At 35.3% G+C, this 23,220-nt stretch overlaps 2 protein-coding genes across 2 annotated transcripts; both read left to right on the top strand.

Moving 5' to 3' along the window:
- The first annotated feature begins 1,351 nt into the window (after window positions 1-1,351).
- Window positions 1,352-6,875, top strand: LOC140752810 (hemolin). Its single transcript, XM_073087160.1, has 6 exons — window positions 1,352-1,449; window positions 1,821-1,879; window positions 3,596-3,731; window positions 4,203-4,802; window positions 5,830-6,032; window positions 6,518-6,875. The coding sequence occupies exons 2-6, from the start codon at window positions 1,834-1,836 to the stop codon at window positions 6,811-6,813; spliced, it is 1,281 nt and encodes a 426-aa protein (XP_072943261.1). The 5' UTR covers window positions 1,352-1,449; window positions 1,821-1,833; the 3' UTR covers window positions 6,814-6,875.
- A 573-nt stretch (window positions 6,876-7,448) lies between these two features.
- Window positions 7,449-14,041, top strand: LOC140752855 (protein TEX261). The gene is made up of 5 exons (XM_073087214.1): window positions 7,449-7,633; window positions 9,331-9,410; window positions 10,272-10,493; window positions 11,069-11,180; window positions 13,774-14,041. The coding sequence occupies exons 1-5, from the start codon at window positions 7,564-7,566 to the stop codon at window positions 13,890-13,892; spliced, it is 603 nt and encodes a 200-aa protein (XP_072943315.1). The 5' UTR covers window positions 7,449-7,563; the 3' UTR covers window positions 13,893-14,041.
- The last annotated feature ends 9,179 nt before the right edge of the window (window positions 14,042-23,220 follow it).

Genomic DNA, 23,220 nt, shown 5'->3' with positions numbered 1-23,220 from the left:
ATATTAGTAAGGATTAGTCAGGATTTTGCCAGTCATCGCACTTGGACATCATAACCACAATTAGATGAATAATGTAAGAAGACACATCCTGGATTTAATCTATTATTCCAGAAGTTTTCAGAACTTCTAGCGCTCATTTATAGAATGAATTATTTCCTAATTTCCAAAATTACATTGTCGATGATAACTACTATTTCTTCGCTAGGTTCGCTAAAAAACATTTTCCTTTAAGAATAATCTCTGTCATCCATTAATTATCCTTATTATCCATCCATCATCATATATCATCCAAATGCAGATCCTGATGGTAAGTGGCTACTGTCGCCCATATATATTTCTTATCGAACTTGCGACAGAACGATGTTCCATATTATAATACTAATACCACAGATTAGTCCTAATGATGATCATTAATTTGTGATAAAAACCCAATAATTTGATGAAAAACCTCATTACTTTTTAAGACTGCTAATTTCTTTCACGTTTCATTTACAATTGATGTTATTTAATACTTTTTCTATAACGAATACAATTCGTTAGCTTATTCGTTCCGCTCCAAACTGCTAGTCCGCTCTGAAATTGTTGTAGTCATACAATTTGCTGCTATGGCGACGCGATTCATTTCTATATTCAGAGCGGACTAGCAGTTTTACGCGGACTATACCCCGCTGCCTCTGAGGGCTAAGCTGGAATGCCTCGTCTAAGTACGTCCCTTACCACACTCTTCAAACCAGAAAACAGCAGGGCTTAACACTGCTGTTATTAGACAGAAATGTCGCCAGCGGTGGCGCCACCAAAGTCAAACCACAAAAGATCCTACCACCGGAAGTCTTTGAAGGTGGTAGAACCCTCTGTGGTTCGGCTCCGGCGGCACCAAAGCCACACCTATTTCTGCATAATAACAGCAGTGTTAAACGCTGTTGTGTTCTGGTTTGAAAGGTGTGGTATGGGACATACTTATTCGAGGCATTCCAGCTTAGTCCTCAGAGGTAGTGACACATTTGTGGGCGATCTCAGGTAGCAATCTAAATCTTATCTGGGGTTGATTAAATGTTCATGGGCGCCAGTAGTCATCATATGGACTGCATGCTTGTCTGCTACTCTTAGATTATACAAAAAATATATGTTAATAATAGGACCACGATAACAAATGGATTTGTAAGAAAGCGAAGCCATAAACAATGGCTTGTTTACGATAATCATATCTGTAGCGTAGGTATAGGTGTGTATATGTCATAATAACAAAAGTTTTCCCGAGGAAAAATAATGTCTTCACAACAAGTCTACATATGAGTGTGCGGTAAATTAATTTTCCGAATCGCATCACCAGGTACTTTACATGTAGTTAGTAGGTACAGTCATTGATTGAATGCGATGACTGCATACGATACGAATATAAAAGGGAGAAGCGACGCCATACTTGTATCACTTCCCGCCAACCCGCAAACGGTGCGTTCTATTTTAATTTTTTATTGCTTTTTTAATTTTAATTTTTAAAAAAAAAAATAATAATTGATGTTGTTTTTTGTTTAATATTTTGAAATATTATGTACTATATGTTATTATTTATTTTTTATTTTGCTTTTTTTTAATATCAATAACTAACTTCAATAAATATTGTAATTCGAAAAAGCTATTTTTTTATATTTCTTTTTCACACAGAAAATTAGCGAAAGGTAAATAGAAATGCTATTTTATTGGATTACAATCTTTAATGAAACAAGTTGTTTTGTTAGTTTTGCTAGTAGCATTATCTAATAGAAGTGTATCTTTATTTGTGCGAAATTATTCGATTATTTTTAATCCTAAATATTTTTTAGGTCTGCGGTAAAAATGGTGTTCACTAAAGCTGTGATTTTCGTCGCTTGCGCAGTCATTTGTAAGTGTTTTGAATTATTATTATTCTTATTATTATTCCTAAAATAAGGTTTCTTTCTCTATTAAAATCCTTATTTTATGATCTTAAATAGAACCTAAAGAACTTTTTAAAAATAAATCAAGTAACTCACATTGGAGCAGCGTCTCATCAGTTGCAGGCCTTATCAATATTAAAAAGAATGTAGAGAGATTTTCTCATCAGTGCAATTAAAAAATTAAGCCTTATTTATTAAACGTATTATTGTGGCTGTGCTAAATGTTTTACACGAATAAAACAAAAATTAAAGGAACAACAAATGAAACAATGAAAACCAGTATTATTAAAAAACAAAACATAAATTGATAACAAATGAATTATGTTTTTTTGAGGGTTCATTAAAAAACCAATAAAAATAAATTCGTTTTCTACCAACATAATGTAAATTACTTTTTATCATAGAGCATACCAAACATACCGCCACAAAAAAAAACTATTTTTAACACATTTTTTACATTCTACCTACTCTATTATCTATGGATAACAGGATAAAACTATGTTTACGGTTCAACCATTACTCAATTTCTACGATATTATAATGATAATGGCGTTGGCATGTTGTTTACATAATTTTAATGATATTGTTATTCGCAAGTGCATGATTATTTATAACTTATCTTTACTCTTCACTATTATTTCTTAGTAACATAATTATTACGTAACGGTAATATTTATAATAATATCTTACTAATGAATACGACAAAGTATGTGTGATAAAATATAATCGGTTAATACACTTACTATTAAAATAAAAATCACACCTATTTCTGTTATAACAGCAGTGTTAAGCGCTGCTGTGTTCTGGTTTGAAAGGTGTCGTAAGAGACATACTTATCCGAGGCGTTCCAGCTTAGTCCTCAGGGGTAGCGGCGCATCTGTGGCCGACCTCAGGTAGGAATATCTAATCCTATCTGGGGTTGACTAAAGATGTCCGTGGACGGCAGTAGCCACTTGCCATCAAGTGGCGTGCATGCTCGTCTGCTACTCGTAATTAACATAAATATAGTTCAAAAAACTAAAAATTTAATTTGTACTGTAAAAGTTATTTGAACTATATTTATTTTATTAATTTTTAGTATTTGTTGTGATAGCGACCATCATTATGCATCGTCTGAAAAAAAAATCAAGTGTCTATCTATTACGGTTTAAGAGATAAAGCCCTGTGACTCACGAACAGACAGCAGAGGGTTTCGTTTTACCCTTTGAGTACGGAATCCTAAAAATCATTCTACAAGATGGCATTATAGATATGTTTCAGAACATTTGAGTTATAGGGAAATAACATTATTATTTTTCAAAACTAAAAATCAATCTAGTAACTTTGCCTGAACTGTCCCTAAGGCGCTTTCTCTCGCCTCGAAAATCGTTAATCCTGAGGATGTTGATAAGGACAATCGTACAAAATTATTAAAATCGTGTAATGTCATCGGTTTTTGATACTTCTTCAAAATTTTGAATTAAACTGAACGTTCAAAGTGGATAGAAATCGGGTTCAAAGATTCCGTTACTGTTACGTACATACATACATACATACAACCCAAGCTAATAAAAGCGTGTTAAAAAGTGTGTTAAAAAAAAGAAAAAACTTAACGTGAACTTAAAATTTTTGAACAGATTTTTTTACCCCCTACGTATAAACATAGCAATTACAACAGCGTGTAAAAAATCATATTATTACAGGCGCATCGCTCCCCGTAGAAAAGCTGCCGGTCCTGAAATGGACCCCAGCGGAGTACCTCTTCAGGGTCGCAGACCAGAGTCAAACCCAGCCCATGTTCCTTGAGTGTGTCACCACCGAGAATATTGATGGCATCACGTAAGTGGACTATTATCATACTAGCGAACAGATATTGAAGAAATGAGAAAATGTATAATATATCGTGAATTCGTGACACATGGCGCGTAGGACAATTTTCTAGCAGATCACACTGTATGTACTATGTGTACACGACACTTTTAGGATATTTTTTTCCTAAAATTTAGCAGAAATTATTATAAAAACAAAAAACAACTTAAAAAGGAGGCGAGGAAGCCTATGTGACTCACACAATTAAAACGAATTGAACCACACCTCATATGTTTATATCCGTTAAGCGGTTTAAACATATGAGGTGTAGCTTGAGGGTAATGTTTTCATCTCATTTGTTGATGAAAACATTACCCTCTGCATTATAGTAAAAACAACTGTCATCAACATCGAGTCTTCTATTAAAACTCAGATTCATATTTACATACAGACTGTATCAATTTGCACTTTAATAATTATATTATTGCCTCCTCCTAACAGATACAAGTGGGTGAAGAACGGCAAGGAATTCCACTCCAGCGACCCCGATGTCACACGTCGTGAGGGCGAGGGAACCCTTATCTTCATCCGCCCGAAGCCCGAAGACGCCGGCGACTACCAATGCTTCGCTGAATCCGACCAGGGCGTCGCTAGCTCCAACATCATCTCCGTCAAACGCACTTACATCAGCACTCCGGACCTAAAAACACAAAAACATACGCCCATCGAAGGCAGACCCTACAAGCTTGACTGCCCAATCCCTGACTCCTACCCAAAACCTGAAATAAAATGGGTCCATCAACTCGAATCCGATCCTAGCATCTCCAACGAAGTTGCTGACTCAAGGATCACTGTATCCCCTGAAGGAACGCTATACATCTCGAGCGTAAAGCAATCTGAGGTTACGGATAACTTCAAATATGTGTGCTTGGGTAAGAATCCAGGTGTGGAGGAAGCTGTACCCTTCGCGGAACACTACATCCAGAGTCTGGTGAAGGACACGGAGCCACAAAACCATGATGTGGTCAAGCAATACGCCTCTGAAGATCAGACAGCCCAGTTTGGGGACAAGCTGTACCTCTACTGCATCTATGGTGGAGAGTAAGTATTAATATTATTTTAAAATTTATTTTAGCAAAATGTTTGAAATTATTTCAAATCTACTTACCCATAAAACGGGCTACCAAATGGAAGGTAAGGTTTATTTTGGTGTATAAATTGCGGGCGTGTTAATCTTCGGGTTACGCAAATAAAAGTCGCTTTTAAATCTTAACGTTTACTCGAACGGGTTGTTGTGCGAAGTGTGTAAAAAACATGGACGCCTCTGTGTTGCCATAGACAGTGGCAAAGAAATGGAGTCTTACCATAGATACTGAAATACACATGAATATTATAAATAAACTAGATAATATAATTAATGACACAATAATATTCTAACTTAAATAATTAGTTGTACAATAAACATTTATAAATATCTGTAAAGTAGTACAATAAAGTTAACAGTAGAGTGACGGTCTAAACGAACCGCCACATTTATCAATGTAACATTTGCACTAGCAAGGGAATCTCATATTTAAAAGTTATTTATTAACATCATTATCTATCATTGTTCCCTTAGAATTGCCCCAGTGCAGTACAATTAAAAGTGAAATTTTCTTATATAATGAGTGTGGTTTATCCCATAGTCCACCACGCTGTTTACATGCTTAGAAGACTTTATATGACGATGTTTTTATTATTCCCAGCCATGCAGGTTTTAGTCCAAGGTTTTCTTTGAAAACCAAGTGGCTTAAGATGTGCTTACCAAATCTAAGGAAAGCCCGAAAGTTTTGACTAGGCCATCACTTACTCTTTGAAACACTTGTACTGTTAGAAATATATTCAAAGCATTTTATTATTTTAATTAATTATTTTGTGTTATTTTCATGTTGTGTTATTTTTATATAATAATAAATCCTCATTTATATACTCACTGGCCGGTACGATTGTATGAGTTAGCTTAAAAAAAAGAACGTCTTGACGTTTGCGTCGTATTTGCGCGGGAATAATAAAAGTTGTAAATTGGTTCAAGAATAGTTTTCTTTCAATACATGCTATATTATACTTATTTATTCTTCGTTTCCCTTAGCCCACTAGCGCACCCCGATTGGTACAAGGACGGTAAGAACGTGAACAACAGCCCCAAGGACCGCGTGACGCGCTACAACAAGAGCAAGGGCAAGCGGCTGCTCGTGCGCGACGTGTGGCTCGCGGACGCGGGCGAGTACACCTGCATCGTCGACAACGAGGTCGGCAAGCCGCTCAACCACACCATGCATCTCAACGTTGTCAGTGAGTATATCAATCTAACTGTATTTTATAGCTTAACCCACGGTTCGCTGAAGCTCCGTAAAAAGTAAGGAAAGTAAAGTTTTTCCGTTACCATCGGAATTCCAGGGTAAAACACAGAAATACAACGATGCCTAAAATTCAAGTTTATCGACTTACAACATTTAAGGCAATAGATTTAACTTTAAGTTTACAAGTATGTACCTACTCAATACATTCTTGCGGTCCTAACAAGTACAGCTAAAAGTCAGGAACAACTACTACAGGGAACAACAACACACACGACAATTTTAAATATAGGATGTGTGAAACTGAATCCAAGTTTGTGGGGTCGCAAGTTTTTCTCGGCTACCGTTTTCAACATGAACAAGGAATGCTATATAAGCACAAAGATAATATCCACAATATAAACAAACTTAAAATGTAATCCAACTATAAAAAAAAATTTAAAAAACAACTATAAAAAAAAATATCATTATTTTTACCAGGCTCGCCGAGATACGAAGAGGAGCCTGCCGACTTGGTGCAAGCTAAGGAGGGCCAGGACCTGACCATCCCTTGCACAGTGGCAGCCCTCCCCGTCGCCAAGGTCACCTGGACCTACAACGCGAAACCCCTCCCCCAGAACGATCGTCTCGTCTTCAACCCCGTCAACCCCACTAAGAACATGACGTCAGCTGAGCTCACCATCAAGGGGGTGCAGAAATCCGATAAGGGTTACTATGGATGCCGCGCTGAAAACGATTATGGACACATTTACTCCGAAGCTCTTGTTTACGTGTAAACAATATCGACGGAACACTTAGTTCTTAGTTTCATGAAATATAGTCTAGAGTATTATTATTATTTTGTTTCTTATTTTAAATGTTTTTCCTTTTATTTTAACCTAAATACGATACTCACAGAGATTCAAAAATACTGAGACGCTTGGAATTTAATTCAAAAATAAAAAATAAATCGTCACATACACTGGACTCGAGCACATATTTTTTTATTTTAATAAACATATTATTATTATATACATTACATATTTTGATATAATATTTTTCTAGCTTAGCTTAAAATTAATGGTATTAAGGTTATTAAAATATGGGTTTTTCATTTAATCAAGTCAGTTTAAAAATGAAAAAAATATGCATAATTTTCGAAATAAAATTAAGGATCGAAGATTTTATATCATTATATACATACATGCATACCCCGACTTACGCGAATTCGACTTACGCGGTTATCACCCGGTCCCACTAATCGTGTAAGTCCGACGTATTACTGTAATTAGAAAGCATATATCTTGGGTACAAAACAAATACAAGTCTGTGCATATAGCTGATGTTTCCACAACATTTTTCGTTTGTCTTCCTATGAATAGATAGCCTTATAATTATTAAATATGAACGTACCCAATTTTGACATTTCGCAGTTTTGTCATTGACACTTGACATTAAAAATGACACATCGGCTGGTGTAACCTCTGAGAATATTTTAAATTAATTAATAGTTATTTTCGTATGAAACGAGAAAAATAATTCTCAAAATGTCGTTCCTTTATATATTAAGTATGGTGTCTACGTTTGTGCAAGTGGTATCCGTAACGTTAGCAATTGGTGAGTATTTAATTAATTAGTGAATAAATAATAGAATTTAAAATATTTTGGGCATTTTACGTATTAAGGAAATGCACTTTGAACTGTATAATCTGTTTACATTTAACTACTGAATTTAAATTATTTTTGAATATATTTCAGTATTTATTACTATTTTCTACTATTTTCTTTACAGTATGATACCATTGTAATATAATGTTTAAAGTATTTAAAATTATATTTGGGCTAATATCTCCCTTTGCTATGTTAGATTAATCAAAAAACATAAATTTAAAGTACATTATTAGTACATTTTCAAAACTATATATTTTTATAGAATATTAATTTATTGATTTAAATTCTAAGTCAAGTAGTATATATTAAAAGTAGCCTTTGGGTCGTCTTTGTTGTTGTATTAAAATATACAAGCATTAAAATGTATATATATACAAAAATTATAATACAAATATACAACAACAATAATAATTACAACAATTTATTTCTACTACAATCAAAATTATCTAATAAGATTAATTGTATGTTTCTGTTAAATTTAAACTCCAATTTTCATAGTATTATTCTATCTACACTAATATTATAAAGAGGAAAACTTTGTTTGTTTGTTTGGTTGTAATGAATAGGCTCAAAAATTACTGGACGGATTTTAAAAATTTGTTTGCCATTCGAAAGCTACATTATCCACAAGTAACATAGGCTATATTTTATATGAAATATATTTGATAAATAGATTTTGAGTCGGTACAAAGTTTGCCGGGTCAGCTAGTTATAAATAAAATACTCACCATTATAATAAAGCTATATTCAAAAACATAAATTTTACTAAAATCTATATAACATAACATACAACATTCAAACAGAAATAATCAAAAACATTAAATTTACATTTTTACCACTAATATAAACTTTTATTGATTTTTTTTATTTATGCACACAAAATATAACATATAATAGAACTTATAATTAAAATTTAGTGCAAAGGCACTGCTTATTTCTTAAGAAATCTCTTCCAGCAGGCCTGCGATTGGAGATTGATTAACGCCTGGTAGTAATGCATGCACTTTCATATAATACATTATATGACTACTAATAAAATACATGAAAATATACCTATACGTGAATATATATATATATATATATAGATATATAAACTTTATAAGATACTTTTATATACTTTTATAAGATGTTTTCACATCTTATATATAAACTAGCTGACCCGGCAAACATAGTGTTGCCATTTTCTTTTTTTTTTTTTTTATAATATAAGAGTAGCAGACGAGCATGCAGTCCACCTGATGGTAAGTGGCTACTGCCGCCCATGGACATCTGTAATCAACCCCAGATAGGATTCGATAGTCCTACCTGAGGTCGGCCACAGATGCGCCGCTACCCCTGAGGACTAAGCTGGAACGCCTCGGAAAAGTCTGTCTCCCTTACCACACCCTTCAAACCGGAACACAGCAGCGCTTAACACTGCTGTTACCACCATATAAATAAAAAAAGTTAAGGGTGAACAACCCTTATCACTTAGGGGTATGAAAAATAGATAGTAGCCGATTCTCAGACCTACTAAATATGCATATAAAATTTGATGAAAATCAGTAAAGCCATTTCGGAGGAGTACGGTAACTAACATTGTGACACGAGAATTTTATATATAAGATACATGTTTAAATAATATGTCCTTATCATTTTTCCAGCTGCAGGAATGTACTATTTAGCAGAATTAGTAGAAGAACACAGTGTGATGGCTAAATATGTGATATCATGGCTAGTTATAGTAAGTTTACTAATTTTTATACTGAGTTCACATACCACATGTGGCATACTTTTTTTTAAACTATAATTTATATATTTAAATAAATTTATATATGTGTCGGAACAGGATGGCCGAATTAGTTAATTTTTGTATGTATTCCTGAACCGACATCTTTGTTACTTCTTATTTGTCAGGATAATTGTGATACAGGTACACGTAGGTATACAGTCGCAGATATTCTTATCATTAACTTAATCACTTGTAATGCTATACATAGTCCTTAAATCACTATACTGAGAATGCTTTAATTAATCGAACTACAACTAAATGGACACTATCAAAACGGAGACAGTTCCTCGGCGCGCGCGAGTCAACTTCACTCGTCAGTTCCTAAGTAGCTTTGTATGAGTTCGTCCCTTACGACCGCCGCACCGAGACTGTCGAAGCTCCACCAAGTGCTTTAGGTGTAGCTTGTGTTCTGAAGTACCCATTTGATGACGTCACAGGTGACCACTCCGACATATGTAATTAAATAAATTTAAAAATTGTAGGGAAGAAACAGTCTTTTACTTGTGTATTGAGTATTATATCACGATTTAAAAAGAATCAGAGAAAAATCTAAAAATCTACTTTTATTTTTTGATTTTATCTCTCCACAAATAACTGTTTTACACATAATTTCATAGAAATTGATAAATGTCTTAAATATGCTGCATAAGAATTTTGATTCAAAAAATTCTTTTCATATTCAATCTCAATTTTAAATAAAAAAACAGACCTCCATTTCATTTGCTAAAGCCGAATCATCATATGTAATTCATCTAACGGGGTTAAACTAAAGGTTATTTATTCGATTTTCAATCAAAAACAAATACTTTCTAGATAACCGCCTCAATCCACATCGGCCTGATGATCTTTGATGACCTGCCTCTGCACCTCAACATCCTGGGACTCCTCCAGCAGTCGCTACACGGTCTGCTGCTCAGACACTTCCCCGTCGTGAAGGTCACCAGTGCTACCTTCATCATTGGTGTGGCAAACCTGGTCCTACTCCACTATCTAGCGTTTCAGTACTTTGGAACGGTGTACTATAGTTTTTCAGAGGTGAGTGCGTGTTTTTTTAACAGCTAACAATACCTTATTCATAATTAAATTGATTTGATTTGTTACATTTTTAAAGATAGTAGACCTTTGTTTTTCTTGTTTATAATATAAGGGTAGCAGACGAGCATGCTGTCCACCCGATGGTAAGTGGCTACTGCCGCCCATGGACATCTGTAATCAACCCCAGATAGGATTAGATATTCCTACCTGAGGTCGGCCACAGATGCGCCGCTACCCGGAGTCGAACCACACAGGTCGGAGTCGAAGGTGGTAGAACCCTTTGTGACTCGACTCCGACGGCACCATCGCCACACCTATTTCTACCTAATAACAGCAGTATCAGGCGCTGCTGTGTTCTGGTTTGAAGTGTGGTAAGGGAGACATACTTTTCCGAGGCGTTCCAGCTTAGTCCTCAGGTATCGGCGTATCTATGGCCGACCTCAGTTAGGAATATCTGATCCTATCTGGTGTTGATTATAGATGTCCGTGGGCCGCAGTAGACTTACCATCAGGTGGACTGCATGCTCGTCTGCTACTCCTATATTATAAAACTACATAGTAACATTTATCCTCAGGTACTGGCATACTTCACGCTATGTTTATGGATGGTGCCCTTTGCTCTCTTCGTGTCGTTATCAGCGAATGACTACGTGTTGCCTACGACGGGGGAGAAACAGCCCTTACTTGGTAAGATATTGCGCTTTTTATACCTATAACGCCTTCTACAATCATAATGCTCTTTATACTCATAACGCCTTCGACAATCATAACGCTTTTTATACTCATAACGCCTTCGACAATCATAACGCTTTTATCAATTATAAAACTTTTTGTAGTCACAGCGCTTTCTAGAGTCATAATGCCTTTTACTCTCATAACGCTTACTATTCTTACAACGCTTTTTTATTTATTTATTATTGGGTTGCACCAACAAAGGAAACACTTAAACATTGTCTAAACATATCATATTGAAGTTAAATCTAAGTGTCACCTCAATTGCAGGTGTAAACGCTGGAAGCAACTACGTACTAAAACATGACTAACACAATAAATAAAATGATTGACATTAAAAAAATATATATAATACGATAGGAACAATAATAACTGAATTTGACATAGAAATAGAACGCTTTCGAAACTCAAAGCGTTTTCTGTACTAATAACCCTTAAATCAATCATAAAACTTTTTATTGTCACAATGGTTTCTAGAATCATAACGTCTTTTACACTCAACGCTTACTACACTTACAGCTCTTCCGAAACTCAAAGCATTGTCCATACTAATAATGCATCTATCAAGCTTAAAACTTATTGTCACAATGCTTTCTAGAATCATAACGCCTTCTGCACACATAATGCTTACTACACTTACAGCTCTTCCGAAACTCAAAGCGTTTTCTATGCTAATAATGCTTCTATTAAGCTTAAAACTTATTGTCACAATGCTTTCTAGAGTCATAACGCCTTCGACACACATAACGCTTACTACACTTACAGCTATTCCGAAACTCAAAGCGTTTTCTATGCTAATAATGCTTACATCAATCATAACACTTTTTATTGTCACAATTAATTCTAGAGTCATAAATCCTGCCTTCTACAATCATAACGCTTACTAGACTTATAACGTTTTCTAAATTCAAAGCATTTTCTATAGTAATTAGTAATTACGCTTTTATCGAGCATAAAACTTATTGTAAGAACGCTTTCTAGACTCATAACGCCTTCCACACTATTTTTTCTCTCTTTTTTCTCACATTCTTTCCTTTTTTCATGTTCTCCTTTCTCCATTTTTTTAATTTAATTTTATTTCGTATTTATAATTTTTTTTTTAGTATACTTGTACCGCCTTCAATTTTTCTGCACATCCCTAAGGTTAACTGGGAGAAAATGCTATTTCGCATTAAGTCCGCATTAAGTCCGCATTTTGCACCACACTGTTTTTAACATGGTCAATAAAGAGTAAATAAATAAAAAATAAAAACGCCTTCTACAATCATAACGCTTACTAGACTTATGACGTTTTCTAATTTCAAAGCATTTTCTATAGTAATTAAGCTTTTATCGAACATAATTATTGTAACAACGCTTTCTAGACACATAACGCCTTCTACACTCATAACGCGTTCCACACTCATAACGCGTTCCACACTCATTTTTTTTCTCTTTCTTTCACACATTATTTTTTTTATGTTTTCCTTTCTCCCTTTTTTTCATTTTATTTTATTTCGTATTTATTATTTATTTTTTTAGTATAGTTGTACCGCCTTCAATTTTTCTGCACATCCCTAAGGTTGACTGGGAGAAAATGCTATTTAGCTTTAAGTCCGCCTTTTGCACCACACTTTTTAACATGGTCAATAAAGACTAAATAAATAAAAAATAAAAACGCCTTCTACAATCGTAACGCTTACTAGACTTATAACGTTTTCTAAATTCAAAGCATTTTCTATAGTAATTATGCTTTTAGCGAGCATAATTATTGCAACCAACAATGTGTAACAACGCTTTCTAGACTCATAACGCCTTCCACACTCATAACGCTTCAGTATTCATAACGCATTTTGTAGTCACTATGCTCTCTATAATCTTAACGCCTTTTACATTCAACTCTTATTACAGTCTACACTAATAATGCCTTTTACAGTTAAACGCTTTCTACACTTATTAATAGAGATGCGCCGAATATTCGTTTGGTATTCGGTATTCGGCGTATTCGGCATCTTTTTTGTATTCGGCCGAATTATTCGGTTTTGGTGCCGAATATATTCGGTTTGAGTATTTCTATTTTCTTGTGTACCCGACATGGTACAGGACTAAAACACAAAACTTCTTATGTGTGATTTATGTTATATTATAAGTCAAACTCCTATGAAGAATGTGTTGAATAAAAATAAAGCAATAAAAAATGAAGCAATTAAACTTCAAATCAAAATTTATTTGAAACTTTAAGTCAACACATTTATTACTGAATCTATAGTTAGTATAGTCAACATTTATTTTAAACCTTAAATCAACATTTTAAAGTGTTAATGAACAGATATAACTGGCAAATTGACAATAAAGAAATGGTAAACCGAATAATTCGGCCGAATATTCGGTTCGGTAAAGCTTAAACCGAATATTATTCGGTATTCGGTTATTCGGTGAAACCGCTATTCGGCGCATCTCTATTTATTAAGTTTTCAATACCCATAACGTCATCTACATTCATAACTTTTACAATAATTTAATATTATAAAAAAAATACAAAATCTCATTTAATATTACTTTATTTCAGGTGACAATAACGTTGTAACGGATTACTTGTCGAGGAAGGCGAAGCGGTATAGTTTATTGTCGTTCTTCAGTTACGCGAAAGACTCTATATTGCCGCAGCGAAGCAAAAAGGCTTATTGAAAGCCCCTTTGAGCCTTATTGGGCTTTTGGCTTTTAATTCCGAGGAATTTTTGTAGAGTTATGTAAGTTAGATGGTAGGGTGGTTTGTTGTGAGGGGGAGGGGGTAAGCAGTGGTATTGTGACAGTGGGGGTTTGAAGTTGTGACGTAGTGACAGACTGGGGGGGGGGTTGTAAGAATTGAAGAGGGTGGGCACTAATGTATTATGATGGGGGGAGGGAGGGGTATGAAATTGTGACGTATGTGACAGAAGGGGGGAGTGTAAGAATTAAGGAGGGTATGCACTAGTGTAGTGTGATAGGGTGAGGGGCTATGAAAAAAGGACAAAGGGAAACGTATTACTAAAAACTAGTGTGACTGGCTCTAGCGGCTTAAGGGGTAGGAGGGGGGTCGCCCAAGGCTCCCGATCCTGGGGGCCCAGTTGCTAAAAAAAACGTCGTCAGAACCATACAATCTGTGAAATGTGTATAAATCAGCTAAAAAGAAGGTCACCAGAATCATACACATATTTTGACACCTCCTACGTATAATATACGAGTAGTAACTGCAAAATGACAATGTTACAGGAGAGTGTTTCAAAGTTTCGAATATGCTAAAATGCGGATAAACTCTGCATTTCTTCAGGTATCTCTATGAAATTTGGTATATATATTTTACTAGCTGACCCGTCAAACGTTATGTTGTCATATAAAAAACACGTTAAGATTGAACAACCCTTATCACTTAGGGGTATGAAAAATAGATAGTAGCCGATTTTCAGACCTACTGAATATGCATATATAAAATTTGGTGAATATCGGTAAAGCCGTTTCGGAGGAGTACGGTAACTAACATTGTGACACAAGAATTTTATATATAAGATTTTATACGCTGTATAACGTTACTTGTGTCGATAAAACACATTAAAATAAGGCAATTTATGCAATAAAAACGAAAAGGTACTTTTGTGGGTTATATTATACGTTAGGATAACATATCAACATATACACTGGGGGACTCTCAACTTTCCACCCCGGGCCTTCGACGACCTTAGTTTCTGCTGCCCTCCACAGTCGGATAAAGAGGCTATTTTTAAACTCTCAGTATAATTCTCTATTTGTGCGTGTATTTTGTGAAACCTAAACTTAAAGTTGGAAAGAACTATTTAATTTTTAATTTAAAAGTGTTCCTAAGTTTTACTTTTTTGGCGCGTTTGAGAAAAATATTTAAGTGATTTTTTACAACATCGACATGTATAATCGACCATAAAGTTGGGTAGGAAATGTCTGAAATTTTGCAGACAAATTATTTTTAGGTTCGATATAATATGTAGCAATCAGTTCGCTTTGTTGCTTGTGTATATAGTCCGCGCCAAACTTCTAGTCCGCTCTGAAGTTGTTGCGCGCAGGTTTAGTTAGCAAATACTCCGTAACGTGGGGGGCCGCGCTGTCGCAGTCCCGCTAATATCTACAATTTGCTGTTGCGACGCGACTCGTTTCTATATTCAGAGCGGACTAGCAGTTTGCCGCGGACTATACACGAATTCTGTTTTTTTTATTATATACGCCAAAAAAAGTATAATTTCTTACGTATGAACATAAACACATGTTTTTTAGGGTTCCGTACCCAAAGGGTAAAAACGGAACCCTATTATTAAGACTCCGCTGTCTGTCCGTCTGTCACAGGGCTCTATCTCCTGAACCGTAATAGATAGACACTTGAATTTTTTACAGAGTATGTATAACAATATTAGCTATTACAACAAATATTAAAATAAAAAAATAATTAAAATTTGGGGATACGGAACGATCCGTGGTCGACTCTCACTTAGCCAATTATTATTTATTATATTTTCGTCAGCAATTAAGATGTACCCTCAGAAAATTTTTAATTATTTGAAATCACATAGAAACACTTCATATTTTTGTTACTAATATAAGGGTCGTAAATGTAGAAATTGGAAAATATTATGGCCCGGCAAATGTTATGTTTCCATATAAATAAAAAAATGTTAAGGGTGAACGACCCTTATCACTCAGGGGTATGAAAAATAGATAGTAGCCGATTCTCAGACCTACTGAATATGCATATAAAATTTGGTGAAAATAGGTAAAGCCGTTTCGGAGGAGTACGGTTACTAACATTGTGGCACGAGAATTTTATATATAAGATAATAAAGAATATCTGTATATCTAAGAAGTAAAAACCAAATCTAGTCAATGTAAGACCTATGTAAATATTGTATAGCTATTTATTTACTATTGGGGCACCACCGTCACACCTATTTCTGTTAAAACAGAGTAGCGCTGGGGGCCTTCCACCATCTTTTAAAAACCATCATAGTTCAGGAAAGTTTTATTTCCTCCTTAAAACAGTAAAATATTCCGTCATACACAGTTGAACAAACTTAAACCCTTATTAATTTTTCGCTTATCCATTGTATAAAACCAATTGAAATTGTCATATTTTGCTTAATAAAGGTAAATTTCCTGCAAAAAAAAGTAAAAGTATGATTAAAATAATATTGTTTTAAGAGATGGTATTAACCCTCTTTCTGTGTTCTGGTTTGAAGTGTGATAAGGGAGACATACTTTTCCGAGGCGTTCCAGCTTAGTCCTCAGGAGTAGCGGCGCATCTGTGGCCGACCTCAGGAATTAGGAATATCTAATCCTGTCTGGGATTGTATACAGATGTCCATGGGCGGCAGTAGCCACTTACCATCAGGTGGACTGCATGCTCGTCTGCTACTCCTATATTATAACAAAAAACTTGTACGAGGCGTTCCGACTTAGCACTAAGGGGTTACGCTCAGGTGGCCGACCTCAGGTAAGATTAATCCTATCTGGGGTTGATTATAGATATCCATACAGCACTCACCACTTACCATGAGGTAGACGGCTTGCTGGTTTGTTACATAACTTAAAAATATTATATTTTGTGGTAATTATTTTCTAAAATAAAAATATAACTTATTCAGACTAGTATCCTGTAGAAATAACTTAATTAAGAATAAATGTTAATTTATACATATTTTAACATTCCATTTGTAGCAGATAATGTTTATAATATGGACATCCTTGCACTAACCATAGATTTTTCTCACCTGTTACGCCATTTGTCCACCGGCACCGTCACCGAGCCGATACCGATAATTAATGACGGCGCCGAAGTAGCGTACATACATTTACTATAGCCGCTTGTCCACCGCACGTCCGTCACCCGAGCACCGTCATCCCGGCCGCCGATATTCCGAGTAGATCGGCGTGACCGCTAGATCGGCTCCGAGATTTTGAGGAGCCGATGTGCCGGCAATGTAAAACACATTGGAACTTGTCCATACACAGCCGTCACACGCGTGACAGCTGGAACAAAATAAACCGCCGATATCGGTCGCGGTGGACAAACTATCGCCGTCACGTCATATTAAAGTCGACCCAAAAAAATCTCGTTCTTGGTATCGGCTCGGTGGCGGTGGTCAAATGGCCTTACTCCGAATAAAGTTGGTCCTTGTAAATATTATTTATCTCTATTCTGTATTAATACTAATAATATTATTGTAAAGTTTTAAAACTGTAATATTTTATTTATTTAGGTCATTTTAGGGAAATATTTACGTAAATGTATTTAAGCATAGGTATTCAAAAAAGTGGGACTCAGCTATTTTTCGAAATATTAGGTTAAATACATAGATAAGTATAGATATCTCTCCGCCTTGTAACTGAAGGAAGCCATTAAATGGCTTAAACAACGTTGACAATTCTGTCAGCCATTTAATGGCTGTCATGCTGTAATTTACGCGGAACAATGCCGACATGCGCAGGAAAGTGGTGCAAAAACACGAAATCGAAGAAAAAGTGCAGAGAAATGTTCATTCGTAAATGATCTAAAAACTACATTTTTTAATATTTTTCAAACACGAAAATAGATGACAGTGACAATTTAAATTGTCAGAACTGGTTACACTTTTTGTTAGGAGTGAGTAATCTTTACTAATCTATGGTTAAATATATTAATTGTTATCGTATTTTTTCCTTAAAAATGTTAAATAAAATTATAATTTTACTCAAAGAAAAAATGTATGGATAAATATATTGGTACAATATTATGTACGTAAGATTTCTTGTTGTTAAAAAAATAATGTGAGCCGTCACGGGACGCCTGGCAGATGTGAAACATTGACATTATTTTGTAAAAGTCGATTGCGCATGGCGACGCGTCGCCACACCGTACACACTACTGCATATAGACTGTATATACCATCGCATAGCGTGGCGTCGCCACGGCATGCGTCGCCACGCCAGAAATCGGTTTTACGTGCGGCTATAGATGTTTCACATCAAAAATGTAGAAATAGTGTTTTTTCGTATAAATAAGCATATAAATAGCTGCTTTTAAATTAAAAATATATTTCATTAATTTATTTGTAAAGTTGTATAGACAATCGCTTGTAATTATTATTAATAATTAGAGGTTTTGTACGTGTTTGTGTTAATAAAACATACCATAATATATAATTGTTTTTTTTATTTACGTTGGTATAGTATTCGCCATACTGCTAGTCCGCTCTGAAGTAGCGCGCAGGTGTAGTCTGAGAGCTAATGCGGTCGATCACACTTTCGCAGACCCGCTAATATCTACAATTTGCTGTTGCAACGCAACTTGTTTCTATATTCGGAATGGACTAGAAGTTTGGCGCGGACCATACATCACTTCTTATCAGCACTTTAAAAGCTTAAAACTATAAAACAGGTTTTTCTTATTAATTAAATAATTACTTGTTTATTAACAGTAAAGTAATTTCGTTTATTTTATTTTTTAATATTTTCATTAATACAGCAGTTTTCATTGCATACAATTAAAACGTGGTTAGTACTTTCATATAATGCAATCCGTGTTTAACATCGTAAATTATCGCTAGATGGCGCTTTTCCAAATAAAACTGTAACATTAATTTTCTTCACGTAATCTGTTGGTAAAAGGATGGTAAGAATTTCTACCAATAAAAAAAATCGCCGAACAAACATAAAAAAATATATATATATATATATACGGTCGAATTGAGTAACCTCCTCCTTTTTTGAAGTCGGTTAAAAATGAGTCAGAAATTGGGAAAAATCCATTTTTCTGATTCACTTACTAAAAACTATTAATCTGCTCTGTAGGATCTTTTCCGCCATTTTGGGAAATGATTGTAAAACTTTGGCCTCTAGAATTTTCGTCTTCTATACCTTCTCTCAAGTCACGCTAGATGTCGCTTTTCCAATGACTCTTCAAGACACTAAGTTCAGTGCCGGTATAACAATACCTAATATATAGGCAAGGTATCTGTTGACAACTGGCTTAAAAATCCCAGTTAAAAGTAATATCACTTATCAATCATACCCAAACGAATAGAATGATGCACTTTGACATGCAGTTTCAAGCTGGCCACTTGAACGAACGACTTCCCACAGTCCTTACACACATATCGCCTATCATTTGTATGAATACGTGTATGAAATTCTAGAGTTTTCTTTCTTTGGAAGCATTTCTTGCAATATTCACAGCGGAAAGGCCTCGAATCGTCATGCTTAACCATATGGCGCTTTAAAAGATCCTTATTAAATACTTTAAACCCGCATATATCACATACAAATGATTTCTCCTTCAAATGAACCCTCGAAATGTGTTGAACTAATGCGCTTTTCAGCATAAACATTTTATCACATTGGCAACAATCGAATTGTTTCGCTTTGTCATCATGAACTAACGCTAGGTGGCGCTTCTTCAAATAAATACTTTTTAGGATTTCTCCACAATGCTGACATTTAATAATTTTTGATCTGTGAATTTTCTCATAATGATTATTTAGTGCGTGTTGGGAGGGAAATATAATTTTACATTTGCTACAGTGTCTTGGACTACCGGAATGCTCTGTTTTTAAGTGAGATATTAGAGTAGATTTACATATAAAGCCCTCCCCGCACACTTCGCAAAGAAACGTCTTAGGTCTATTCCGACACTTGTGCGTATGTGACAGAAGGGTACCGAAGAACTTAAAAACTAACCCACAGTCCTCACAAGACATGCCTTCATCCGACAAGTTAAAAGCTAGAACACTTTGAACCATCTCTTTCTCATAAACAGTGCCGTGTGTTTCAATTATATGGTCTAGAAATTCTTGAAAATTCTGCATAGATAACAAACAACGTTTGCAATATATTTCTGATATATCTAATTTAATTTTCTTATTACCAAAATCTCTTATATTTCGCAAAACGTTATCTAATTTGGCATCACAGTGTTCTTCTACCGTATGTTCTTTTAATTTAGAACAGTCGACAAAGGAAGAACAACAGAAAAAACACATATATTTGTTTGAGGACCACCTGAACGGCATTATGGTGGAACATTCTAGAATGGCGCGAAGGAAGCTTCGTAATGCTCGTTTCCTGTTCCCAGAGGAATTGCTGTCTTCTAGCGAACTGAATAACTGGAAGCCTGAAAAAAAATAAATAACATTTATTTAAAAAAAAAAAATAACATTTATTTTTTTAAGTTTAAATCAATTGAATAGGTGCACTATTTTTTATAATATAGGAGTAGCAGACGAACTACAGAGGGTTCTCCCACTGTTGACATTCATGTATTGTGTGGAGACTTCCCCACTTCCCAACTTAGTCCTCAGGGGTAGCACATCTGTGGCCATTCTGTGGCTAACCTCAGGTAGGAATTAAATCTTATAGGGTTAATTACAGATATCTATGGGCGGCAGTAGCCATTTACCATCAGATGGACTATATGCTCGTTTGCTAATTCTATATAAAATTATACTTCTTCAAAATCTGGAGCTGTTTCCAGTTTATACAAGTCATCATCATCAACCCATTATTGTCCCACTGCTGGGCACGGGTCTCCTCTCAGAATGAGAAGGATTAGGCCATAGTCCACCGCGCTGGCCAATTGCGAATTGGTAGACCTTTGATTTGTTTTTTTTTTATAAATCTCTCAGGTATGCAGGTTTCCTCACGATGTTTTCCTTCACCGTTTTAGCAAGTGATAATTAATTTCTAATACGCATGTAATTTAGAAAAATTAGAGGTGCGTGCCTGGGATTTGAACCTCGGACACCTCGATCGAGAGGCCGAGTTTCTTAACCACTAGGCTGTCATTGCTTTTTATACAAGTAATATATCTAAATTTCTAATAGACAAATATTGTAAACATAGTTTTTCTGTTTAAAAAAATTAGCTATAGGCGTTACTTTTATATCAAAAATGAATATATATTTTCTTAAATGTAAAGATTTTTTCGTATATCAAAAATAATTAAAGGTTTTCTCTGTATTGATCAATGAAACACACTATTAGGTATATACAATTGCTTTTATTCCGATTTTAGAATGTTTACTTATGATAGAAAAACTTTGTAACACAATTATATTGTTAGTTTGCTATTAACTTTAATAGCCATATTAAAGGTATTACCAATTAGTAGACATTTGAACGGTACAATTACTTTCACAGTAGATTCCAACGTAAAATGTCATAAGTTGTCATTAGGTGGCATAGATTAGTAAAGATTACTCACGCCTAACAATAAAGTGTGTCAGTTGTGACGATTGACACTGTCACTGTCATCTAATTTCATGTTTGAAAATAGATGACAGTGACACTCCGTCAGTCGTCAGTGACACTCGTGTCAGTGTCACTCGTCAGTGTCAGACGTCAGTGACACTCGTGTCTCCGCACATTTCGATTTCATGTTTTTGCACCACTTAACTGCGCGTGTCGGCATTGTTCCGCGTAAATTACACCATGACAGCCATTAAATGTCTGACATAATTGTCAGCCGTTTAAGCCTTCCGTCAATTACAAGGCGGTGAGATATCTATACTTATCTATGTTAGATGGCATATTTTCAGATAACATTTCAGGAGAATTTGAACTGTTTTATTCGTAGTATTACATTCATTATCAACCCATCACTGTCCCACTGCTGGGCACGGGTGTCCTCTCAGAATGAGAAGGATTAGGCTATAGTCCACCGCGCTGCCCAAGTATGTATTGGTAGACTTCACATACCTTTGAGACTTTTTTTTTAATAAATCTCTCAGGTATGCAGGTTTCCTCACGATGTTTTCCTTCACCGTTTTAGTAAGTGATAATTAATTTCTATTACGCATATAATTTCGAAAAATCAGAGGTGCGTGCTTGGGATGTGAACATCGGACCTCTCGATCGAGAGACCGAGTTTCTTAGCCACTAGGCTATCACTGCCTTACTGCCGTAGTATTACTTATCAGCCACAATTCCTAAACGGGCGGAATGATGCACTTTCACGTGCGACTTCAGTGCTGTCCCTTGAACGAACGCCTTTCCACAATCCTTACAAACATACCGCTTGTCATTTGTATGTAAACGAGTATGGAACATCAACGACTTCTTCGTACGTAGGCATTTCTTGCAATACTCACACCGAAAGGGCTTCGCGTCATCATGTTTAGCCATATGGAGCTTCAAGGTACCTTTATTAAATGCTTTGAAGCCGCAAATGTCACACGTAAACGACTTCTCCTTCAAATGAACGCGCGAAACGTGTTGGAGTAGCGCGCTTTTTTTTGTATAAACCAAATCGCATTCCACACACTCGTACTGCCTGTCCTTGTGGACTAACGCTACGTGACGCTTTTTCATGTAATAAGTATTTAAAACTTCTGGACAATGTGGACACTTGAAGTCTTTCGGTCTATGCGTCTTTTCGTAATGTCTATTCAGTGCTTGTTGTGATGGAAAACCAATTTTACATTTGCTGCAATGACGTTGCATACCGTAGTGTTCCATTTTCAAATGAGAAACGAACTTAGTTTTACATATAAAGCCCTCCCCACACGCTTCGCAAATAAATGTTTTAGGTCGGTTCCGACATTTGTGCGTATGTGTCAGCAGAGTACCGAAGAACTTGAAATGCATCCCACAGAACTCACAAGACATTCCATCATCTGACAGTTTAAAAGTAAGAAAAGTTTGAATAAACTCGTTTTCGTATTTATCGCCGTGTTTCTCTATTATATGATCGAGAAATTCTTGAAAACTCTGCAAAGATATTAGGCAACGCTTGCAATATATTTCTGAGACGTCCAATATAATCTTTTTACTGCCAAAACCTTTCATATTTCGTAAAACGTTATCTAATTTAGCATTACAGTGTTCCTCTACCGTATGTGTTCTTAATTTGGAGCTATCCACAAAGGACGAACAACAGTAAAAACACATATATTTGTTCGAATACCACCTAAATGGTATTATTGTGGAACAATCTACAATTGCTTGGAAAAAGCTTCGCAACGCTCTTCTCCTGTTTCCAGAAGAA

This window comes from Epargyreus clarus, unplaced genomic scaffold, assembly GCF_041222505.1.
Source record: "Epargyreus clarus isolate Ecla_fem2 unplaced genomic scaffold, WU_Ecla_fem_2.2 ptg000025l, whole genome shotgun sequence".
Taxonomy (NCBI): domain Eukaryota; kingdom Metazoa; phylum Arthropoda; class Insecta; order Lepidoptera; family Hesperiidae; genus Epargyreus; species Epargyreus clarus.
Note: the sequence above shows the minus strand (reverse complement) of the source record. Positions and strands in the feature narration are given on the sequence as shown.